Raw genomic sequence first — 23,647 nt, 5'->3', positions numbered from 1 at the left:
GTTTTTGTGTTTTTGTTTTTTGATTTTTGTTTTTTGTTTTTTGTTGTTTGTTTTTGGTTGTTTGTTTTTGGTTGTTTGTTTTTTGTTTTCTGTTTTTTGTTTTTTTGTTGTTTTTTGTTTTTTTTACGATTTTTACGATTGAATCTCATAAAAGTACATGTTTAAATACAATTTTATTGGAATTTCGACTGCCAAGCCCAATTTTTACAACATTTGCAGCAAATAAATAATCTCACATTTCTTCAACCACATAAATCACCCCTCCTTCCAGATCGTAAACCGAATCGCACTGCGTCGATAATATCAAATGAGTCCCAAGACCGATAAATATCATCACCTTCACCCCACTTCCACACTTCACCCAAAAACAAAAACGTGCCAAATTGTGCCATTTTCTGGCACCAATAAATATTTAGCAAGTTGTCGCCATTTTTTCCCCAAGCGTGATTGTGTGTGTGTGTATTGCATAAAACCAGGCGCGCACGTTGAAAAATTTAGTACTCCGCAGTCCGAAGGGATTTTTGGAGTTGCTGCCGGTGTGACATAAAAATCCTACTTTTATGGTGCGGGCCCCGGGAAGAGTCGAGCGGAGATCGGTTCCGTTTTCGGCAATAAATTTGGGAAGCCATGGCGGAAAGCCGGTGCCAATTTGTGGGCGCCATTTCTTGGCTGAAAAAGAGTGCTCAAAATGTTGGAGCAATTTCAGTTGTGTAAATTGATTTTGTTTTAAATGTCACAAATAAAATATGTGATTTGCGGAAGGAAATGTAAACAATAAAGTTGGCAACACTGCCCTTTGCTTTTAATGTATCAAAATTACACGCTACCAAAAAAAAAACAAATTTTTATTTATTTTAGTCAAAATTCCATAATCGTGCGGTATTGTTTAACTGTCAAACGAAACGTCAAAAAACACGCATATTTAAATTAGTCAAAGCGAACTTTGACAAAATACACTTCTCTGCAAAGGTTAAGTAAAATTTCCCTTCTTTTCGCTACAGTTACACCCCAGTTAACGAGTTCTGACAACTTCGGCCAAACAATCCAAACTGACACATCGCCTTCTCCTACACTGGTAAAAAGTGCACTGCAAAACTTTACCCGTACAAGTGTGTAAAAGAAAAGCGCCGCATTGAACGACAAAAAAAAACAAAGAAAGTACAAAGTATAAAAAACGAGCTGACGGTTCGGATTTACAAAGTTTTCAAGTGGAAAATGAGGGAAAGATAAGGACTTGGTCTGGTCTGGTTTGCAGTGCAATGAAAAAGGATTAAACTTTTTCTAGTTTTCTCACACTCAATCCGGAAGCGAAGAAAATGGTGGTTGCATTTGCGCTGCAGGTGTTTGTGCAAAGTTTTACGTGTGTACGTGTGCAGATAAGAGTGTAACGGAACGTGATATCTGCTACGTGCGGTGAAAAGTGGATAGTTTTTTTTTGCCTGTGCAGGTTAGTTTGGATGTGATTGCCGAGGGGAAAAAAGGTGAAAAAATTCTTAAAATTCTTAAAATTCTTAAATTTTTTAAAATTCTTAAAATTCTTAAAATTCTTAAAATTCTTAAAATTCTTGAAATTCTTAAAATTCTTAAAATTCTTAAAATTCTTAAAATTCTTAAAATTTTTAAAATTTTAAAAATTCTTAAAATTCCTAAAATTCTTAGAATTCTTAAAATTTTTAAAATTCTTAAAATTCTTAACATTCTTAAAATTCTTAAAATTCCTAAAATTCTTAAAATTCTTAAAATTCTTAAAATTCTTAAAATTCTTAAAATTCTTAAAATTCTTAAAATTCTTAAAATTCTTAAAATTCTTAAAATTCTTAAAATTCTTAAAATTTTTAAAATTCTTAAAATTCTTAAAATTCTTAAAATTTTTAAAATTCTTAAAATTCTTAAAATTCTTAAAATTCTTAAAATTCTTAAAATTCTTAAAATTCTTAAAATTCTTAAAATTCTTAAAATTCTTAAAATTCTTAAAATTCTTAAAATTCTTAAAATTCTTAAAATTCTTAAAATTCTTAAAATTCTTAAAATTCTTAAAATTCTTAAAATTCTTAAAATTCTTAAAATTCTTAAAATTCTTAAAATTCTTAAAATTCTTAAAATTCTTAAAATTTTTAAAATTCTTAAAATTCTTAAAATTCTTAAAATTCTTAAAATTCTTAAAATTCTTAAAATTCTTAAAATTCTTAAATTTTTTAAAATTCTTAAAATTCTTAAAATTCTTAAAATTCTTAAAATTCTTGAAATTCTTAAAATTCTTAAAATTCTTAAAATTCTTAAAATTCTTAAAATTTTTAAAATTTTAAAAATTCTTAAAATTCCTAAAATTCTTAGAATTCTTAAAATTTTTAAAATTCTTAAAATTCTTAACATTCTTAAAATTCTTAAAATTCCTAAAATTCTTAAAATTCTTAAAATTCTTAAAATTCTTAAAATTCTTAAAATTCTTAAAATTCTTAAAATTCTTAAAATTCTTAAAATTCTTAAAATTCTTAAAATTCTTAAAATTCTTAAAATTCTTAAAATTTTTAAAATTCTTAAAATTCTTAAAATTCTTAAAATTTTTAAAATTCTTAAAATTCTTAAAATTCTTAAAATTCTTAAAATTCTTAAAATTCTTAAAATTCTTAAAATTCTTAAAATTCTTAAAATTCTTAAAATTCTTAAAATTCTTAAAATTCTTAAAATTCTTAAAATTCTTAAAATTCTTAAAATTCTTAAAATTCTTAAAATTCTTAAAATTCTTAAAATTCTTAAAATTCTTAAAATTCTTAAAATTCTTAAAATTCTTAAAATTCTTAAAATTCTTAAAATTTTTAAAATTCTTAAAATTCTTAAAATTCTTAAAATTCTTAAAATTCTTAAAATTCTTAAAATTCTTAAAATTCTTAAAATTCTTAAAATTCTTCAAATTCTTAAAATTTTTAAAATTCTTAAAATTCTTAAAATTCTTAAAATTCTTAAAATTCTTAAAATTCTTAAAATTCTTAAAATTCTTAAAATTCTTAAAATTCTTAAAATTCTTAAAATTCTTAAAATTCTTAAAATTCTTAAAATTCTTAAAATTCTTAAAATTCTTAAAATTTTTAAAATTCTTAAAATTCTTAAAATTCTTAAAATTCTTAAAATTCTTAAAATTCTATAAATTTTTTAAATTCTTAAAATTCTTAAAATTCTTAAAATTCTTAAAATTCTTAAAATTCTTAAAATTCTTAAAATTCTTAAAATTCTTAAAATTCTTAAAATTCTTAAAATTCTTAAAATTCTTAAAATTCTTAAAATTCTTAAAATTCTTAAAATTCTTAAAATTCTTAAAATTCTTAAAATTCTTAAAATTCTTAAAATTCTTAAAATTCTTAAAATTCTTAAAATTCTTAAAATTCTTAAAATTCTTAAAATTCTTAAAATTCTTAAAATTCTTAAAATTCTTAAAATTCTTAAAATTCTTAAAATTCTTAAAATTCTTAAAATTCTTAAAATTCTTAAAATTCTTAAAATTCTTAAAATTCTTAAAATTCTTAAAATTCTTAAAATTCTTAAAATTCTTAAAATTCTTAAAATTCTTAAAATTCTTAAAATTCTTAAAATTCTTAAAATTCTTAAAATTCTTAAAATTCTTAAAATTCTTAAAATTCTTAAAATTCTTAAAATTCTTAAAATTCTTAAAATTCTTAAAATTCTTAAAATTCTTAAAATTCTTAAAATTCTTAAAATTCTTAAAATTCTTAAAATTCTTAAAATTCTTAAAATTCTTAAAATTCTTAAAATTCTTAAAATTCTTAAAATTCTTAAAATTCTTAAAATTCTTAAAATTCTTAAAATTCTTAAAATTCTTAAAATTCTTAAAATTCTTAAAATTCTTAAAATTCTTAAAATTCTTAAAATTCTTAAAATTCTTAAAATTCTTAAAATTCTTAAAATTCTTAAAATTCTTAAAATTCTTAAAATTCTTAAAATTCTTAAAATTCTTAAATTTCTTAAAATTCTTAAAATTCTTAAAATTCTTAAAATTCTTAAAATTCTTAAAATTCTTAAAATTCTTAAAATTCTTAAAATTCTTAAAATTCTTAAAATTCTTAAAATTCTTAAAATTCTTAAAATTCTTAAAATTCTTAAAATTCTTAAAATTCTTAAAATTCTTAAAATTCTTAAAATTCTTAAAATTCTTAAAATTCTTAAAATTCTTAAAATTCTTAAAATTCTTAAAATTCTTAAAATTCTTAAAATTCTTAAAATTCTTAAAATTCTTAAAATTCTTAAAATTCTTAAAATTCTTAAAATTCTTAAAATTCTTAAAATTCTTAAAATTCTTAAAATTCTTAAAATTCTTAAAATTCTTAAAATTCTTAAAATTCTTAAAATTCTTAAAATTCTTAAAATTCTTAAAATTCTTAAAATTCTTAAAATTCTTAAAATTCTTAAAATTCTTAAAATTCTTAAAATTCTTAAAATTCTTAAAATTCTTAAAATTCTTAAAATTCTTAAAATTCTTAAAATTCTTAAAATTCTTAAAATTCTTAAAATTCTTAAAATTCTTAAAATTCTTAAAATTCTTAAAATTCTTAAAATTCTTAAAATTATTAAAATTCTTAAAATTCTTAAAATTATTAAAATTCTTAAAATTCTTAAAATTCTTAAAATTCTTAAAATTCTTAAAATTCTTAAAATTCTTAAAATTCTTAAAATTCTTAAAATTCTTAAAATTCTTAAAATTCTTAAAATTCTTAAAATTCTTAAAATTCTTAAAATTCTTAAAATTCTTAAAATTCTTAAAATTCTTAAAATTCCTAAAATTCTTAAAATTCTTAAAATTCTTAAAATTCTTAAAATTCTTAAAATTCTTAAAATTCTTAAAATTCTTAAAATTCTTAAAATTCTTAAAATTCTTAAAATTCTTAAAATTCTTAAGATTCTTAAAATTCTTAAAATTCTTAAAATTCTTAAAATTCTTGAAATTCTTGAAATTCTTAAAATTCTTAAAATTCTTAAATTTTTTAAAATTCTTACAATTCTTACAATTCTTAAAATTCTTAAAAACGGTTTTATCCAAATAAAATTCATCTTATTTGGATTGGTTATATTTTCGAAGACCTTTGCAAAAATGACAATTTCCTTCGCTCCCATCAACTAGATTGACAATATTTCTAAAAGGGAGCTAAAAAACCGGACACAACCAACTTGCCCATCAACGTCGCGTCGCGTGAGTCGTCAAACAAGATTGACAGATGAGATCTCTATCGCCGGCCTATCTGCGGAAAGTTGCTCTCGTTTTACGACTATTTATAGCAATCCTGTCAACGGCAGACGGAAGATGTGTTTTTATCAGGAAAACATCAGTCTGATTAATTTTTAAGCATTTTTCTTAAAATATTCCCAACAAAGAAGCAGCGCTGCCAACCGCTAAACTTCACATAAACAATTTGACATTTATCGTTCCCACCACGAAGAGGCAACTTTACACATGTTCAACCAGGCGCGCTGAAAAAGCACGTGGCGACATGCAAATCAATCGCGCGCGCAGCAGGCGACGACGAAGATGGCGCTGGGTCACGAAATGCCCATCCGTCGTCGTCGTCGTCGTAGCTGTCATCGCCTGCTTTGCTCGGGTTCTGGGGGAGACCAAATTTGCATGCATTCTCTCTTCCCTGATCGTCGTCGTCGTCGCAGCAACCTGCTGCAAATCAATTGCGGCGAAAACGTGAGCTTCGATAATGACAGGTCCATTATGTTAGAATTGTCAATATTTATGGGAGAGGGGAAGGGAGCATAGACTGGGTTTGAAGACGCTTCACTCTTCGCTTAACGATGTTTTGACAGCGATTTGTTATTGTTTTGAATCGGTGTTGCCAAACTGGTTTGAATCAATGTTTTTTTTTCTCAAGGTCACGTTTTGACAGCCGCTCTATGATCGCGTTGCCACTCAAGGCTGTATATCATAGGTACTCGCGATCTTGCTGTGCATTAATGTGAGTGCATGACTCCGTACCACTAAAACCAAAACAATAACAAACGAACAATGGACCGTGCCAGGAAAACCAAAACATAAACAATGTCAGTGTCAGTGGAGTGAGAGAGTCAGAGATAACGATTTTGACAACCGCACTACTACACACTCAATCACGAGTACCTTAGGTAGAAAGCCATGGTTGCCACTCACCTTAAACACCTCCCAGGTGGCCGAAAACGGCAATACAGCTAATCCAACTAACAAATCGGCAACGGCTAGACTAACGATGAAAAAATTGGTAACACTCCTAAGCTTATGCGAACTGGTGACGGCGGCCACGACGAGCGTGTTGCCGACGATGACCAGGATGTCGATGAAGATGAGGATGGCCAGCAGCAGGATCTTGCGCGGTTCGGTCCACTCGACCGACGCGATCATGCTGTCGCACTCGGACGCGTTGATCGCGTTGTTCATCTCGTTCGCGGGGGGATGGCCGGAACCACCGTCGATGAGGAAGTTTGCGAGGAGGAGCCGTCCGAAGCGGGCGGCAGCGCCACGGTCGGTGGCGGCGGCGATGAGGACCAGTTGCGGCTGCCGGAAGTCCTACTGACCGCCGGAGGGCATCTGGAGGAAAGAGATAGAGAAAACGGGTTGAAATTAGGGTGTTGATTTGGGCCAGTGCTTCTTGATCAATAATCAACACTGGTAAACAGCATTACACTTTTTTCAGTTCACTTTTACACACTTGTATGGGATTTTTCAGTTCAAGTATGGTTACACACTTTCGTGTAATCATACTTGAACTGAAAAATCCCATACAAGTGTGTAAAAGTGAACTGAACAGTGTGTAATGTTGATTATCAGTGAAACATCTATTTGTTCTTAAACGTCAAAACAAATAACAACAAAGTTTACACGGTAAACTGCCAATACACAGAGTCACGTAAAAAATAACCCAAATTGCTTTCAAACTAAATCGATTCAGAATCTTTAATCCCGCATATTTAACACAGCAAAAGTTCACCAATAAATCAAACACAAATCGCATTCCATGTAACCCACCCAATACTCTTCAACTGTCTATTCTCGATACTTTTTTATTCCCCCATAAATCCATTTTTCCAATATCGCACAGAGGTTTTTTCGCATCGTTTAACCGTTCGTTTTGAATTGTGTAATTGAAAAAAAAGCGGAATCCTTCACCCACAGACAAGCAGACTCTCAAAAACTTAGATTACGGCAAAAGCAGCTTTAATACAAAATGATTTTTCAAACAAATTTCAAAATTGGGGTTTGTGTTACTAAAATTTAAGAAATGTTATAGAGAGGATTTGTTTAGAGTAAAATGTACCCAAATTTAGACATTTGTCTTAAATAATTTTTTTCAGTACCTTACAGCGATGGAATAATCATCATCAAAAGAAATTCTCTGGACGTTCATCAAGAGAAAAAATCCGAAAGGAGCATAGCTCTCCTCTCTCGCGCACGAAAGATCGGTAAAAAGAATCTAAAAAAATCATCATCTTGACTATTCGGCGGATCATCTTTTTCAATACTACACTTGCAAGTGTAACGTCACACGTCGAAAAATGACATGTCACATTTTGTAGATGGGCAATGTGTGTAAACAAAGTGAAATAAATATTATTAAGAAGTGCTGACAAGGAAATTCACAAAAAATCATCAACAGATTGATTTTCTTGGAGAACTTCGGGAGCGATTTTCTTTTGCGTGATTTGCCTCCTCTCTCTTTCGCGGGTGAAGAAAGTTCGCAAGCGAAATTGATTTTTTTTGTGATTATTCCATCCCTGGTACCTTATTTTGTACGCGTATTATACGCAACATAATAGAACAAACTTATGTCAGATTTGAGTGAATTTCACAAAGAATTTGCGCAGTTCGTGACAGCTGACTGTCACGCAGCCCGCTGACAAAAATAATAATTGGTTTTCCCAAACAAATTCTTTGCAATAGAAAAAAAACGTAAAATATTAAAATCGATTTTAAACAATAAATATATATTGCTTAACGTATTATGAAGCATTTTTAATAAACGAAAGTTTTTTAAATCTTTATACGACGTAAAAAGTGACAGAAAAAAATGCGTTTGATCAATGATATTAAGCAAATTTCAAACTTTTTAGCTTATAACACTTTGTGATATTTTTTGCAAAAAATAAGCGTTACTTTTCTCATGTTTGTGGAAAAAAAAATCAGTATTTGAAATTAAACCAAACGCAACTATTGATAGTATTATTTCGAATGTACTTTCAAAATAGTTCACACAATCTGAATTTTATCCGAGTTTTTAGTTATTTTCCATTGCAGTTTAAATATTTACATCAAACAATTATTCTGGTTAATTTTTTGAGTCACTCTTGAGAAGGGTTCAACACATCAACATTATTTATAATTTTTTTTTTTTTTTGTAACAAATTTTCTTTTGTTTTTGTTTTTTTTTGCGTAAAAGGGTCAATAAAAAGCATTTTTTTTTTCTTTAAAAACAACTTTTTGATTTCTTTTTCGGAAACGATGCACTACCCCAAAGTAACACAATAGTTTTGCTTTTATTTTAAACTAAATATTGCCCAAAAAAATGATTTTGTCTAAATTTGAGTGTGTTTTCTAAAACTGTGCACTTCATATAGGTTGAACGTACTTCAAATGTTTCATCAAAAATAGGTTGGTTTTTTTTGTGAGTGTATTTTCGCAAACAGTGCACGTTACCTTAATTATTTTTGAGTTATTTTTCATCGATGTTTTTTTTTGGCAAAAAAAAAAAAACATTATTGAAGCAATTTTAATGAGTATTTTTTTTTCGTTTTTTTGTTCATATCTGTAAGAATTAATTTCTTCTTCCGAAACATATTTGTGGTAGATTTTTGAAATAATTATTAAAAAACGGCGCTCTTTTTAAATTTCTTATAACGTAATTTTTGGTTACATATTTAATTTTTAACAAAAAAAAATGTTTTTTGAGTAAACTTTGTGAAGTTTAAATAAAAGAATAACTTTTGATGGAAAATTATTTTTTATTTATCAATAAATCTGGAGTTTTTTTATAAGGTCCAATAAACCAAATTTTCAGTTTTTGCTTTTTGGGTGTTTTTTAATACCCCTGGCTCATGGCGGTTTCAAAAACACCCAAAAACAAGCCCAAAAAGCAAAAACTGGAAATTTGGTTTATTGGACCTTTTAAAAAAAAAACTCCAGGAATGTTCTTTGATAATGAACTTTTACAACTGGTAATACTTTTTGTAGTATTTTTAAGGTGAAATTTTGAATACAGTTTTTGTTTATTGCAAATGATTTTTCATTTGGAAATATTGAAAGTTTTTTAGGAAATGTGCACATAATTAAAATCTAGGGTTTTATGATTTCAAATGTTTTGTGTGACTTTGCAAATGTTTTGAAAAAAAAAATAATATTTTTTTGGGGTCATGGTTTTAAATACTATCCCCTTCTGCAGTAATTTTAGTTAGTTTTATCCAAGATTATGTTTTGACACACTTTGTTATGACTTAAAAGCTTTCGGTTCAAATTTATTAAAAAAACATTCAAAAAAGGAATAAAATTAATAACTTTTTACAAAACAAGTTATGTTTTTTGTACAGCAAACGATGCTTCAAAATTACTTCCTGAACTCGAAAAATAATAAAAAAATACAGTAATTTAAAAAAATTACAGTGCAAGGTTAATATTAAATTTTGGCTCTAAAATAATGTTTGGTGTTTTTTTGGAAAAAAAGTCTTTCTGCATATTTTCAATATCGGATTTATCGTTTTTTTTTTATAAATTTGGTTTTTATTGCAAATGATTTCTAATAGTAAATTATGCTACAAATTGCAAAAAGAATATTTTTTCAGCACAATCGTACATATATTCAATTCATCAATACAACAAAAACGAGTTCTATACAACTTTTTTTTTGCAATTCGAAAAAGCAAGTACTGAAAATTATTATTTACCAGTGCTGAAAAAAGAAGAAGGTTTTTTCGTAGTTCGAGATGATAATTAGTTTCACGACGGAATTGCAAAAAAAAAATTATGCGACTGAAACTGTCATACAAAAATGATAAATGAAAATTCAAAAATCTTTATCTTTTTAAGGAATTTTTTGATCGATTTGGTGTCTTTGGCAAAGTTGTAGGTATGGATAAAGACTACACTGAAAAAAAGATTCACGTTTTTTCAAAAACGGTTGACCCAAAATTTGACGGTTAACCTTAAAATATATTGTTAAAGTTTCAAATTCACAAAATATACACAATTTTCTCGACCTGTTTAGCTCTATATGTCTGTGGTACCCTCGCGAGCCCAGCAGTAATATGAGACTCCTCACTCGGCTGGATGACCAGGACTGCACCAGGACTTTCCAATTGAAAGCCCATCCAGGTCCAACTCGGTCCAACACAACAATACCCAATCCATCCATCCAAACCCGCCCACGTGGGTGATGATGATGATGGAGGATTTTTATTCATTTTTTTTTGCGCTTTGAATAGTTGTTTTTTTTTGCATTCAGTTCTAACTTTTGCTTCAGTCGGAATGAATCCTTTGTGGTGGGTAAAAATAGAAAAAAAGCGACTCTTTGCTTGAATTGATCTGTATGAAAATTTCGCTTGAATTTTTTTAATAATCATCGAAAGCTTAAAAATTTTGACCTTCTCAAAATGGGGTTAAAACCTTAAAAAATGTTGTTTTACACTCAGAGTGCACTTTTGACATTTAGCTTGCACTGAAAAAATACTTCAAGTAACTTTCACGCAATTCAACCCACCAACCTGCAAATGTTACCCCACTCCACCGTTTCCTCTTCAAATTTTAAAGCCAAATTGAAACGGAAAAGGTCGAAAAGGCCTCGTCGTCGCTGTAATTGGACCCCCCATTTTTTACTGCACTGCAGCAAATCCTTCAACGGAAGTTCCAACCCACCCCACCTTCTTAGTGGGTAAAAGTGGGTACAAGTCGATCAATACTAGTTAAAGTTTCAGCACTCGTCCGAGTCCGAGTCTGTCTTGGCATTGGAGTGAGAGAGTCTGCTGTCTGCTGAATCGTGTGCAAATAATTACCCTTCACAGACCGTGAAACCGTGACTTACTAAACGGACGGAACACGACCGACTCTGTTGCGCATTTTGCAGAACAATCGGAGCGCGGTGTTTAGAAACTGATTGGCGGGAAGATTCTCGGATCGTGGAGGAGGGGGAGAAGGAAGGATGAGTAGATTGCCGAGGGTGATTTATTGCGAGAAGCCCACTTATAAATCATGCTGTGCCTTTATTAAATGTGGAGCGAATGATCCAGAAAAACTGGGTTATGATCGATGGGAGAGCATTTAAATCAATCCCGGAAAGGGTGGATGTGATAAATTGAATTGTAATCATTGGTTGGAGTTACAATTTATGGAAGGAAGCTTCCGCCCTGATTTTATTCAATTTAGGTTCGCTAAATAAATGAGTTTCCTGATATATAAAAATGGGTAAATATGTACCAGCGTGTACCATATTTTTTTTTAATTTTAATTAATTTTGTAATGCAAATTTTGTATATTTTGTAAATTTTGTAAATTTTGTAAATTTTGTAAATTTTGTAAATTTTGTAAATTTTGTAAATTTTGTAAATTTTGTAAATTTTGTAAATTTTGTAAATTTTGTAAATTTTGTAAATTTTGTAAATTTTGTAAATTTTGTAAATTTTGTAAATTTTGTAAATTTTGTAAATTTTGTAAATTACTCAAACTTGAGTCAGTTGCATGAGAGTGTATTTTTTTGTTTTTGTTTTTGACAGCTGTTGAGAGTACACTGGGATAAATCAACAAACTAGACTTTCACAACATGTTCTTTGAATTTAATTGCTTAGTTGCAAGCTTTTGTATTAAGAATAGTGAGAGAGAGAGGTGAAATGCAGTTCTGAAATGCACTTTCTAACCGCAGAGATAAGTCTTTCAACCGGAAGCTTTTTTAGCTGGTACGTGACGAAAGTGGTCCAAACATCCACTATAAAACGCACAACACTTCTCGCAATGCACATTCCACCATGAAACGTGCCCTGCCGATCATCTTGTGCGCCCTGCTGCCCGGCACGATCGCCGAAGATCGCCACCTGGTGGTGTACAAGAGCATCGGTTCGGTGTACAACGAGTGCCGGCAGTACCTGGGCTACCCGAGGTCCCGGTCGCCGGCCGATCTGACCGAACCCTGTCTGGACTACTGCGGCGGAGTTCAGATCCGCTTCTGGGACATCGAGCGCGGTACGATCCTGCCCGATCACACCACCCGATACCTGGAGATTGATCTGTCGCGGGAGGAGTTCTTCCCGCAGACGGAGCAGTGCTTCGAGCGGGTTCAGGAAACGGTTCCGGAGGAGGACCGGTGCCGCAGGACGCAGGAGCACGTGGCCTGCTTCGCGCCGAACGCGACGATCAACTTCGACCGGAAGTTCTTCTTCGTCAAGACGAAGCTGCAGCACCAGCGGACGGTGCTGGATTGCGTTGGGATGTTGCAGATTGGTTCGGAGGAGTTGGAAACGATTTGCGAGGGGGGGTTGCTGAACGATCCAAGAGGACGTCGATTGGTTCGGTGCTTTTTGGTGCGGGAGAAGCTGTACAGCGAGGCGAATGGGGTGGACTACTACCGGATACTGATGGAGAGCGATCAGTTCCGGGGGCATCGCGAGCGGAAAGAGCTCGCAAGGAACTGTGTTGCCAGACTGCAGCGGGAGTTCCTGGATCGGGACACGTTGGCCGCACGAATTGCGGCTGAGTGTTTCGAGAGCAAGTTCTGGAACCTGATCAACAGTTACGTTGAATCGGCGATTGCCCAGGATTAATGTTAATGACTTTATTAAGCGATTCAATAAATATTACACTCAGTACGACGTCACCCCCTTAAAACTACCCTCAATAACCTTCCAAAAGCCCTCCCCGAAGCACTCGGCGCCGATCCGTGCTGCCAGCGTGCACCGGTCGGAAAACTCTCGCTGCAACCTGGCAACACAGTGCCTCGCCCTCTCGCGCACCTCCCGATGATCCCTGGCCTGGTTGGACTCCATCACCGCCCGGAACCAGTCCACCCCGATGGCCTCACTGTACAGCTTCTCCCGGATCAAAAAACACCTCACCAGGCATCGACCCTCCGGACGGGCCAGCAGACCCTCGCGGACGATCTCCCCCAACTGACAGTCCTTAACCTGCAGAATGTCCACGCAATCCCGCGCGACCCGCCGATGCTGCAGCGGCGTCTTCAAGAAGTAGTACATCCGGTCAAAGTTCACGCTCGCGTTCTGCACGTAACACTCGTAATGCGCATCGACCCGGCGGCACTGGTCCCACAGCGGAACCGTGTCCCGGACTCGCTGGATGCACTGCTCACACCGGCCCAGATACTCCTCAGCCGGTACGGAGTAGTTGAAGTACCGCGTTCCCCGGATCATTTCCAGCGTGCCTCGAGGAAAGTCCCACAACCGACTCAGCACCGCACCGCAGTAGTTCTCGCACGGTTCCGGCGGGTAGTAGAGGGGACGCTGACCGTGGTAGCCCAGATATTGACGGCACTCGGAGTAGATCTCGGCGGGACTTTTGTACACGACCAGGTGGCGGTCCTCCGCCACGATTGCGCGGAAGATTTGCGCGATAACGAGCAGTAGCAACTTCATGGTGGACTGAACCGGAACCTGCTGGAGACGTGGTATTTATCGTGAGTTTAGGTTTTGACCTTCCGACACGTTCGTCAAGCTGAATTGTGCATTGTTTTTTTGGCATGGAGTTAAACGCACGCAAAAACAACAAAACATTGGTTACGCATTGTTGAGCAAACATCTTCGTCGAGAAAAGTGTTGATTTGTATCAGTGTATGAAATCCGGCGACAACAGCTGTCAAAAAATTCAGCGCAAATCAAGGTATGTAGATTAAATAAGGTAAAGCGGATTTCCCAGCTGTCAAACAAAAGTTAGAACGAAAACCTGATTTTGCAAGCAGATTACAAGAAAAGGGTTAATTTGACCATTTTCCGGACAAAAACAAAAAAAAAATACATTTCTTGACTTTTTTTTGATAAGGTCCTATAAACAAATGTAAACATTGAGTGTATCCCTTTCACACCTTATGTCAAAGTCCATCGGAGTAAGCGGGATACACTCAATGTTTACATTTGTTTATAGGACCTTATCAAAAAAAAGTCAAGATTTGAACAAATATTTTTGTTGTAAAAGGGTAGTAATTTACCCGCAAAGTGGTCCAATTTTCACTTATTATTTTAAATCGCCATTCAAAATCAAGTTTTTGTGCTAAACTTTTTTTTTGACAGCTGGTTTGCCGTAGTAAAAGTACGTAAAAGAACTCCGTGCCAGGAAAACGTAAACAACAACAACAACAGCAAAAAAGAATGTTTAGGTCTATTCCCGTACTGCATAATTCTGCATTTCTGCACGAAATCGGCAGCAGAGCGTTCCCGTACTTTTCTGCAACAAAAGTAGCTTTTCTCTCAGGCAGAACTTCTGCGATGAGAGAGGCTGCAGTTGCAGCAAAACCGTTCCCGGACTTTTCTGCAAGCTCTCTCTTCTCTTCTTTTCTGCAAGCTCTTCCATCTCTTCTGTGATGGATGTTGAGTACACGCTACACATAAAATTTGCAAGTTGGGTGAAATCAAGCATTTTATTATTAGTTGTAATAAATTTGATGTTTTTTTTTATTACTAAATTGAGATAGTCTTTTCGAAGGGATGTTTGTATATTTTGAGTTGAAGGATTTTGGGGTATTTTTTAATGTCTGGTTTTATTGAGAACGATATTTTATGTTAACGATTTCAGGCTTAGTTCATTAATGTAATGATATAGCGAATTTATTATTTTTTTAGTGTTAATACTTTAACCTTATCAAAAGTTGATAACAAAATCCAGTATTACAGTACGGCTAATAACCCAACAAACAATTTGTATCATAAAAACAAATTGTTTTTGAAATCTTTTAAAATACACATTTCTTTTGAATAAATTTCAAATAAATATTTGTTTAAGAATTGAATTTTGATCTTCAGTTGTTTTTGAACAATCATAAAGAAGGTATTAGACTATACCAAAAAATAATAAATATAATTGATTAAATTGAAGCATAAGTTACGTTTATTACACATCATATTTTAGACTCTTTAAAATTTAAATAAATTTTATTAAAAATCCAGACTTTCGGAATACTACACCACATTTCTTAAATTCTTAAATTCTAAAATTCTTAAATTCTTGGTCTTAAATTCTTGGTCTTAAATTCTTAAATTCTTAACTCTTTTAATTCTGAAATGTAGCCATCTTGAATCATAAAAAAAAACAAATTTTTTGAGGTCATATTCTAGGTTATCGGATCTTCAGATAACAGAGTACGAACTGATTATATTTTTTTATATTTGAGTTTTTAAATTTTTTAATTAACAAATTGTTTAAATTTGACCTCATTTCAAACTATTTTGAATTTTTGATGTTCTGAACTCATAAATTTTCAAAATTTTGTTTTTTTATTTCGTATAGAGAATTTGCAGCAAAGCTAAAAGTCTCATGTTGCCACCTATTAACAAATAGCTTAAACCTATGATTTTTTTGAAAAAATATGTTTTTTCCTTCATAATCAACATTTTTATAAAACTTATGCCGGATTCGGATGAGAAAAATTATTTCCAACAATTTGGTGTACAACTTTCCAATATTTGTTTGATTTTTCTATGAGAAAACTGTAAATTTAGAAAAAGATAGTAATTTGGACTATTTGGCAAGAAAGTCTGTCAAAAATCAATAAAAATTGTTGAATATACGTTAACACATCTGTTATCAACTATATAACTGGTTATTTCCTTGATATATACAGGGAAACTCATTTTTTCGTGTCCCAAAACATGTTTTTTTTAAAGAAAAAGGTCACAAATTTTTGCGCGCCCAAAAGTTGATGTTCATTATTTTAAAGCAAAACCAGTTTTATTAAGAATGATGCAGGGATCATGAGAAATAAGCGATTTTGTTCTTCAATCTAGCTGAAAGGAATACGATTTTTGGCAAGTAACCTACATTTGAAACACAGTCGCGCTGCAAAACCTCAATTGATTAGTTAGGTTTTGGTTGATTAAAACTTCCCTTATTTTGAATCAGATAATGAACAGGTTAAATCGGCCATCACAAACATATTTCCGTTTATATCAATTAAGCTACTTATTTCTTACCTGAAAATGGTATAATTTGCTATTAATGTCGATTTTATGATGAAATAAAACAATTTCAAATTTCAAACCAATTTACTCACTGTAGGATAAAATGAAAACATCACCCCAAGTTTCAGCGCCCTCTAGTGGGGGGGTAATTTTGACGTTTGATTGCCTATTGGAAAGAAAGTGTCAGAGAAAAACAATTTTGACACAAATTTGACACAAACACAAAAAATGTAAACAAACAAAAAAATAAACAAATTCATCCTGCTTACGTCAATTGACAGTAGAAACGAGAAGAATGGACTGTTTGTTTACACTTTGTCCCATACTTTTTTAGTTTTGCCTGAATTCTTGTTTATTTAAATTTAAAAAAAAAAATTTCACAAATAACTCATCACATTGCGCGTCAAAACCTCCCGCTGCGAGCTGTCACTGAGCAGAAATCTCAGGTGCCACACCAGATCGCCGAAGCATTCCGCCGCGATCCGTGCTGCCAGCGTGCACCGGTCCAGATATTGGCGCTGCAGCCGGTGCACGCACCGGCGCATGTCCTCCCGGGACCGGGCGTGGCCCAGGTTGTCCCCGAGCTGGACCACCACCCGGAACGGTGCCAGCCCGATGGCTTCGCTGTACAGCTTTTCCCGGATCAGGAAGCACCGGAGCAGGCAGCGTCCCCGCGGGTGGTTGGGGAAGTCCTGCCGGAGGATTGCGTCCAGCTCTTGCGGCGGGATCTGCAGGAAGTCGATGCAATCGGTGAGCACTTGGCGGTGCTGGAGGTCCGTTTTCGGGATGAAGAAGGCGCGGTCGTAGTGGATTCCGGAGATGCTCTGGTTGAAGCAGTTGAAGGTTTCGGCTCCCCGGCGGCACGTGTCCCACTGGGGAACGGTCTGTTTGACGTGCGCGAGGCAGTGCTGCAAGCGCTCGTAGTACTGCTTTGGAGCGAGGTCGGACTCGATGTACCGGCTGGAAGTTACGGATCGGGTGTCGCTTAGTGGATTGTCCCACACGCGGCTTATCAGGGCAACGCAAGTGACCTGACAGGGCACGTGAGGTTCTGAGGGGTGTGCCGTCGGATATCCGAGGTAGCGTTGACATTCGGCTGTCATCGAAGTAGGCGACTTGTAAACAACCGCGTGGCGGTCTTCCGCCATTGCGGAGGCGACCAAGATGAACAGGTAAAGGGGTGACATTTTTTGTTACCTGGCCAGCAAAGGAATGTGAATCTTTTTTATACGAGACGGGCTCAAGTTGGGCGCCAAACAACCAATGGTTGTTCCATTCAGAAAGTTTGTTTATTGCAGCGGGCACGCGTTGCGTAGCAACGTTTGTCAACACCCGTTTCTTTGTTTACCAACAACTTTCACCGCTCTCTCGATGTCACTCCACAACTTTTGCCCGAGACATTCGGCGGCGATCCGTGCTGCCAGCGTGCAGCGATCCGAACAGGTTCGCTCCAGCCGCTGCACACACTGTCGTACCCCCCGCCGGAAGTGCTCCTCGTCGCGCAGGTTGCCACTTTGGACAAACACTCGGCGTTCGTTAACCCCCAAGACTTCGCTGTACAGCTGCTGCCGGACGAGAACGCACCGAATCAGACAACGTCCGCGCGGATCGCTAACCAAACCACGGTGGAAAATCTGCGCCCACTCGTCGTCGGAGTTGATCTGCAGAAAGTCGGCGCACTCCGACACGGAACGTTGCTGCTGAAGTTCCGTTGCCGGCAGGAAGTACTTGCGGTCGTGCTGAAGGATGCCGGAAGCGTTAAAGCAGAGGTAGTACCCGTCGGTGCGACGGCATTTTTCTTTCGGCGGGACCTGCTCCAGCATCCGGTTGGCGCAGCAATCGGCGTCCGCGAGGAATTTGCTGGATTCTAGCTTGCTGTGGAAGAACCGCGGGCAGATTGGGGTCCGGATGGAGGAGTCGGCGTCGTTCCAGAGGCGTAAGAGGGTCGCACAGCAGTGGTTCTCGCAGGGGGCGCACGGTTGCCAGATTTGACGGGATGACAGCTGCAGTAGGCGCCAGCATTCCGAGTAGGCGCCCTCGACGGTTTTGTAACGGAGGGAGTGGAGGTCTTCGGAACGAGCTGACGCAAGGAGCGTCGTCAGCGCAAGTAGTAGGAACTTCATGACTGCTGGAAGTGCGGCTTCCGGAGCATTGCACGTGCATTTATACCGAAGAAAACAAGGATTGAATTTCAAAACATGACTTTTGGCTGTTTAAGGAATCAACTTTTGCAGTCATTGTTCATCGAGCATTCGTTGGAGAAGGTTGTCTGATTCAACATGACTCGTCGTGTCCCGGCGCAAAACGCCGGCAATATCGCCCTACCTGCGGCTCAAGCAGGCAAAAAAGTGGGAATTTCCAAAAGGAAGGTTGAGGCCTCAACTGATGGCCAAAAACCGGGGATTTCCAAGAGGAAGGTGCTTTTGGAAGTGACATCGAACAGCAAAAAGACGAAAAAGAGCGACGGTACTGTACCGATGGACGAGGAGGAGGAGAACTCTTCGTCGCACGAGGAGCAGCTATTGAAGAACAACAAGTTTGCTGGACTGCCTGACGAGGACCAGGTAGCGAAAGCAAAGGAGAATGAAGTGAAACAGCGAAAGGAGAAACTGCCTCCTTTTTATGTACGGCAATCACCAGCAACGATTGACTTTCGAGCGGGGCTGGTTGAACTCATCAAGTCTGGGAAAGTCCAAGGCAACATTCGTCTGTGTCAGGACGGATTTAAGGTGCTGGTGCAATCCAGGCAGCACTATCAACTGGTCAAGGATTACTTGACCGAAAACGAGGCGGAGTACTTTACCCATGATGTCGCCATGGATAAGCCGTACAAAATCGTCGTCAGAGGTCTGTACGACATGCCAGTGGAGGAATTAGCTGCCGAGCTAAAAGTTTTGAAACTGGATGTGTTGGCCGTGCACAAAATGAGCCGACGCAACAAAGACATCAAGTACCGTGACCAGCTCTACCTGCTGCATTTGGCTAAGGGATCGACGACGCTTCCTGAGCTGAAGGCAATCCGAGCGGTTTTCAACATTATCGTGTCGTGGGAGCGATACCGACCAGTGCACCGTGACGTCACACAATGCTTCAACTGCCTGGGTTTCGGGCACGGAGGTAAGAACTGCCACCTAAAGCGTCGTTGCGCCAAATGTGGTACCGATGCGCACATCACATCCCAGTGCATCCAGGATTCGCTGGTTAAGTGCCTCAACTGCAACGGTGAGCATTCGTCAACTGACCGAAAGTGCCCCAAGAGAGCTGAGTTTGTGAAAATTCGGCAGCAAGCATCGACGAAGAATCAGCCTCAGCGTCGTAGAACTCCTCCAGCCCTGGTGGAGCAAAATTTTCCACCTCTTCAACCGCGACGCCAGGTCCCAAACTTGGCACCGTTGCCGTTGGATCCCAGGAAGAGAGCTGAGATGAATCAACCGCGGCCGGGTTTCAGCCAGGAGCCGAGACCGTCACCACCGGGCTTCAGCCAGGAGCCAAGACCAACCCAAGAACCAGTAGTTGAGGAAAATGGTAACGATCTTTACACCTCAACCGAACTCCTCAATATTTTCAAACAGATGTCCGCTGCACTGCGTGGATGCAAAACCAAGACCCAGCAGATTGAAGTGCTGACCTCGTTCGTCATCCAGTATGGATCGTAGGTCCCTCAAGATGCTGAATTGGAACGCTTGCTCCATTAGGAGGAAGAACTTAGAGCTGGTGGATTTTCTTCGCGAGAAGGAGATCGACGTAGCTGCCATCACGGAAACTCATCTGAAGCCCGGTGAAAAAGTTTATCTGCAAAACTACAAGATCGCGACGCAGCTCGATAGGACCACCTCTGGAGGAGGAGGTGTGCTTGTCGCTGTTCATCGTGATCTCAAGCCACGCCGGCTGCCACACTTCAAGCTGGACATCATCGAGGCCGTTGGGGTGGAAATTCCCACTTCGGTTGGCCCAGTACTCTTCATTGCTGCATACTGCCCACGTCAGGTGAATTCCAGAGATGGTTCAGCAGCAAAACTGAAGAGCGATATCCAGAAGCTGACACGGCGGAGCGCAAAGTACATCATCGCTGGTGACCTCAACGCGAAGCATGAAGTTTGGGGCAACAGCAGGAGGAATCGGAACGGAGTGATTCTGCACAACGATCTGCAAAACGGATACTACAACGTTGTGAGTCCGGATCGTCCAACGAGGGTGGCTCGGTCTGGGAATCACTCAATCATCGACTTCTTCATCACCAATATGGCTGAGAACGTGGCTCATCCTGAGGTGTTTGAAGAGTTGAGTTCTGATCACTATCCGGTGGTTGTGGAGGTTGGAGCATCCGTTACTCCGCAGCGGCAACCAACCCGGAAAGATTATCACAACGTTGACTGGCAGCAGTTTCAGCAAGTGGTCGACAGCAACATCGACTATGATCAACACCCGGAAACTTCTGCCGATATTGATCGTTCGCTGGAGGTGATCCAGCAGGCTATCAACCAAGCAGAGGCTGCCAACGTTCGGGAGGTTCCTGTTAATTTTAAGGTAACTGATATTGACGTAGATACTAAACACTTGATAAGACTTAGGAATGTTTATAGGAGACAATATCAACGAACTGGGGACTATGACAAAAAGATTTCAGTAAACAATTTGAACAAAATCATACAAGACCGACTTGACAATATCAGAAATCAAGAATTTTCAAAACATGTAAGCCAGCTTGGGAATTATTCAAAACCATTTTGGAGACTTTCAAAAGTTCTTAAAAACAAACCAAAGCCTATTCCTCCTCTTATTGTTGAGGATTCTCCTTTGATTACATCCGAGGAAAAGGCAAATGCACTTGGGCTTCATTTTGTTAGTTCTCATAATCTTGGCGCTTCCATGACCAGTCGTAAAGAAACATCAGTTGCCAATAGTATTTCAACAATCAATAACTCTACCTTTGAATTTCCTGCAGATTCCCATGTTTCTGGTGAGGAAGTCAAAGTTGCAGTAAAACAAATGAAAAATATGAAAGCTCCAGGCTTTGATAACATTTTTAATCTAGTGTTGAAAAAACAGAGTGATCAGTTCTTTCAACATCTAGCCAATATTTTCAATAAATGTTTACAACTTGGTTACTTCCCCACCAATTGGAAACTGGGCAAAGTCATACCAATTTTGAAGCCTCAAAAAGATCCAACATCGCCAACAAGTTATCGTCCCATAAGTCTTTTGAGTAGTCTGTCCAAACTCTTTGAGAAGGTCATCTATTCAAGGCTTTTGGATTTTACCAACGATAATAATATAATTTTGAATGAGCAGTTTGGCTTCCGTAAGGGACATAATACTGCTCATCAGCTTACGAGAGTAACTAAAATCATCAAGCAGAATAAGCTTGAGTCTAAATCAACTGCTATGGCTTTGTTGGATGTTGAGAAGGCTTTTGACAATGTTTGGCATGATGGTTTGATACATAAACTGTATTTGTACGGTTTTCCAATGTATCTTATCAAAATTATCCAGCACTATCTTTCGGAGAGATCGTTCAGGGTTTTTCTGAATGGGATTGCTTCTGGATTATTCAACATTGATGCTGGGGTTCCCCAAGGAAGTATTCTTGGCCCACTTCTGTACAATATTTTTACATCTGATTTGCCTACTCTTCCTGGTAATGGTGTGTTGTCACTTTTTGCTGATGACACTGCCGTTATTTATAAGGGTAAAATAACCAGATATTTAGTTGGCCGTCTTCAGAAGGGTCTTGACGTTCTTTCCGAATACTTTGGAGACTGGAAAATTCGCATAAATGCAGCCAAAACTCAAACCATCATTTTTCCTCTTTCCAAATCGGCCAGATTTATCCCAAAGGATGATGTTTTGATTAAAATGAATGATGTTTCGATACCCTGGTCAAAGGAAGTTGTATATTTAGGTCTCATACTTGACTCGAAACTTTTGTTTCGGCAGCATGTAGACAAAATATTGAACAAGTGCAGCATTCTCATCAGGTGCTTGTACCCTTTAATTAACAGAAAATCAAAGCTTTCTTTGAAAAATAAGCTAGCAGTTTACAAACAAATAATTTACCCCGTTATTGAGTATGCAGTACCTGTTTGGGAGTGTTGCGCTAGAACTCATAAATTGAAGCTCCAGCGTGTCCAAAACAAGGTACTCAAAATGGTTTTGAATGTTCCTGGCTGGACAAGATCAAGTGAGGTTCATGGATTAGCAGAAGTAAAAATGTTGGATCAGAAGATTCAAGAAAAATGTTTGAAATTCAGGGAAAAGTGTGCAATTTCTGAATACCCCTTGATTCAAGGATTGGTTTAGTTTATGGTATGTTTAAGTTAGTTTTAGGTTAGGTTATGTTTTCTTAACATTTTTTTTTTCCTCAATGTACTTGGTGTTACAAAAATGATAAATCATATACTTTTAAAGTTATAAAAATGAACAGTGTTTAAATCACGAAAAGCAAATTAAAGCTGAAGAGCCATAGCTGACCACTTATTATGTAAACCAAATGTAATTATTATAAGAAAGATTCAATAAAGTATATTTAATTCAAAATTCAAAAAAAAAATACTTTTGCAGTGTTTTGTTTTTATTTGACTTCCCGAAAACAACTCCCTCACGCTTCGCGCGATAATCGCCGGTGCGCCGGTCCAGAAATTCCAGCTGCAATCCGGCAACACCGTGTTGTTACCACGCAGAACACTTTGACTCAGTGTTTCATTGACAAAGCTGTCAAAACTACACTCTGATTGTCTCTACCCAAATTTCGCGCCATATTTAACCCATCGTTAAACTTCCAAACAAAGCCATCAAAGTCGCTCGAAATCATCTGTCTGCCAATCTGTTCACGGCTTACTTGGATTGCCCTGACGCCGATTCCGAACCAAACAAGGCACGCCGCGGAAGCCGAATTCACTAACAATGCCCGCCCCAATCATGACTTCTCGACTTCGTCCAGTGATTGATGCTGGACCGGAACACTGTTCGGTGTCGTGTTTCCGTCAGTTTTTGACAGCGCTTCGAGAACGGGCGAGGTCGGAAGTCGGAGATTTATTATTAATTACCCCAAACGGCACACGTTCCCGAACTGGCGTGGGAATCGTCGCGGTGTCTAATCTAATATTTATTGTGAAAAAGAGATAAAAAATGAAACACCTTCACCGACGGACCGACGGACGCCGTCGGTTCCCGGTTCGATTTCGGTCTAATAAAAATTCAATCACACTTTGTCTGTGGCAACAATTCTGACAGCAGTCGGCGTAGTCGTAGTAGGCAGCGTGAGAATTATTAATACTCTCAAGTTGGAGCCGGAGTGTGCGTTGGCGTTACCTAATGGGGCAAAACCCGGTCTACTTGGACCCAATCGGGCCGGGTCGGCCAATGGTCGGTCAGTTCGGTTGGTAAAGCAAACAATTTCACACCTTCCGAACCCAGAGTTGACGTGTCTGGTACGGGAACTGTTTGAAATCAATATTGCGGTTAGGGACATGAATTGTTTAGGGGTTGATTGATTTATGAGGAGTTGCGG

The 23,647-nt window shown here is 36.7% G+C and overlaps 6 protein-coding genes across 7 annotated transcripts in view; 2 read left to right on the top strand and 4 right to left on the bottom strand.

The window, feature by feature from the left end:
• LOC120432281 (octopamine receptor Oamb) overlaps positions 1–6,554 on the bottom strand; it is a 97,728-nt gene extending 91,174 nt beyond the window's left edge. For both annotated transcript variants that reach the window (XM_039597467.2, XM_039597469.2), the window contains exon 1: positions 6,158–6,554. In XM_039597467.2, the coding sequence (XP_039453401.1) occupies positions 6,158–6,421 (264 nt within the window). In that variant the 5' untranslated portion in view covers positions 6,422–6,554. The remainder of the gene's footprint in view (positions 1–6,157) is intronic.
• The window catches only part of LOC128093133 (uncharacterized), a 356,259-nt gene that overhangs the window by 26,529 nt on the left and 306,083 nt on the right, over positions 1–23,647 (top strand). The window lies entirely within an intron of this gene.
• Positions 11,986–12,777, top strand: LOC120432306 (uncharacterized). Its single transcript, XM_039597491.1, has one exon. The coding sequence runs from the start codon at positions 11,986–11,988 to the stop codon at positions 12,775–12,777; it is 792 nt and encodes a 263-aa protein (XP_039453425.1).
• On the bottom strand, positions 12,774–13,757 carry LOC120432285 (general odorant-binding protein 45-like). Its single transcript, XM_039597473.2, has one exon. The coding sequence runs from the start codon at positions 13,600–13,602 to the stop codon at positions 12,817–12,819; it is 786 nt and encodes a 261-aa protein (XP_039453407.1). The 5' UTR covers positions 13,603–13,757; the 3' UTR covers positions 12,774–12,816.
• Positions 16,515–17,324, bottom strand: LOC120432307 (general odorant-binding protein 45-like). Its single transcript, XM_039597492.2, has one exon. It carries the CDS (start codon positions 17,322–17,324, stop codon positions 16,515–16,517), a length of 810 nt encoding a protein of 269 aa, XP_039453426.1.
• On the bottom strand, positions 17,463–18,363 carry LOC120432284 (general odorant-binding protein 45-like). The gene has a single exon (XM_039597472.2). The coding sequence runs from the start codon at positions 18,258–18,260 to the stop codon at positions 17,463–17,465; it is 798 nt and encodes a 265-aa protein (XP_039453406.1). The 5' UTR covers positions 18,261–18,363.

Source organism: Culex pipiens, chromosome 1 (assembly GCF_016801865.2).
Source record: "Culex pipiens pallens isolate TS chromosome 1, TS_CPP_V2, whole genome shotgun sequence".
NCBI classification, from domain to species: domain Eukaryota; kingdom Metazoa; phylum Arthropoda; class Insecta; order Diptera; family Culicidae; genus Culex; species Culex pipiens.
Note: the sequence above shows the minus strand (reverse complement) of the source record. Positions and strands in the feature narration are given on the sequence as shown.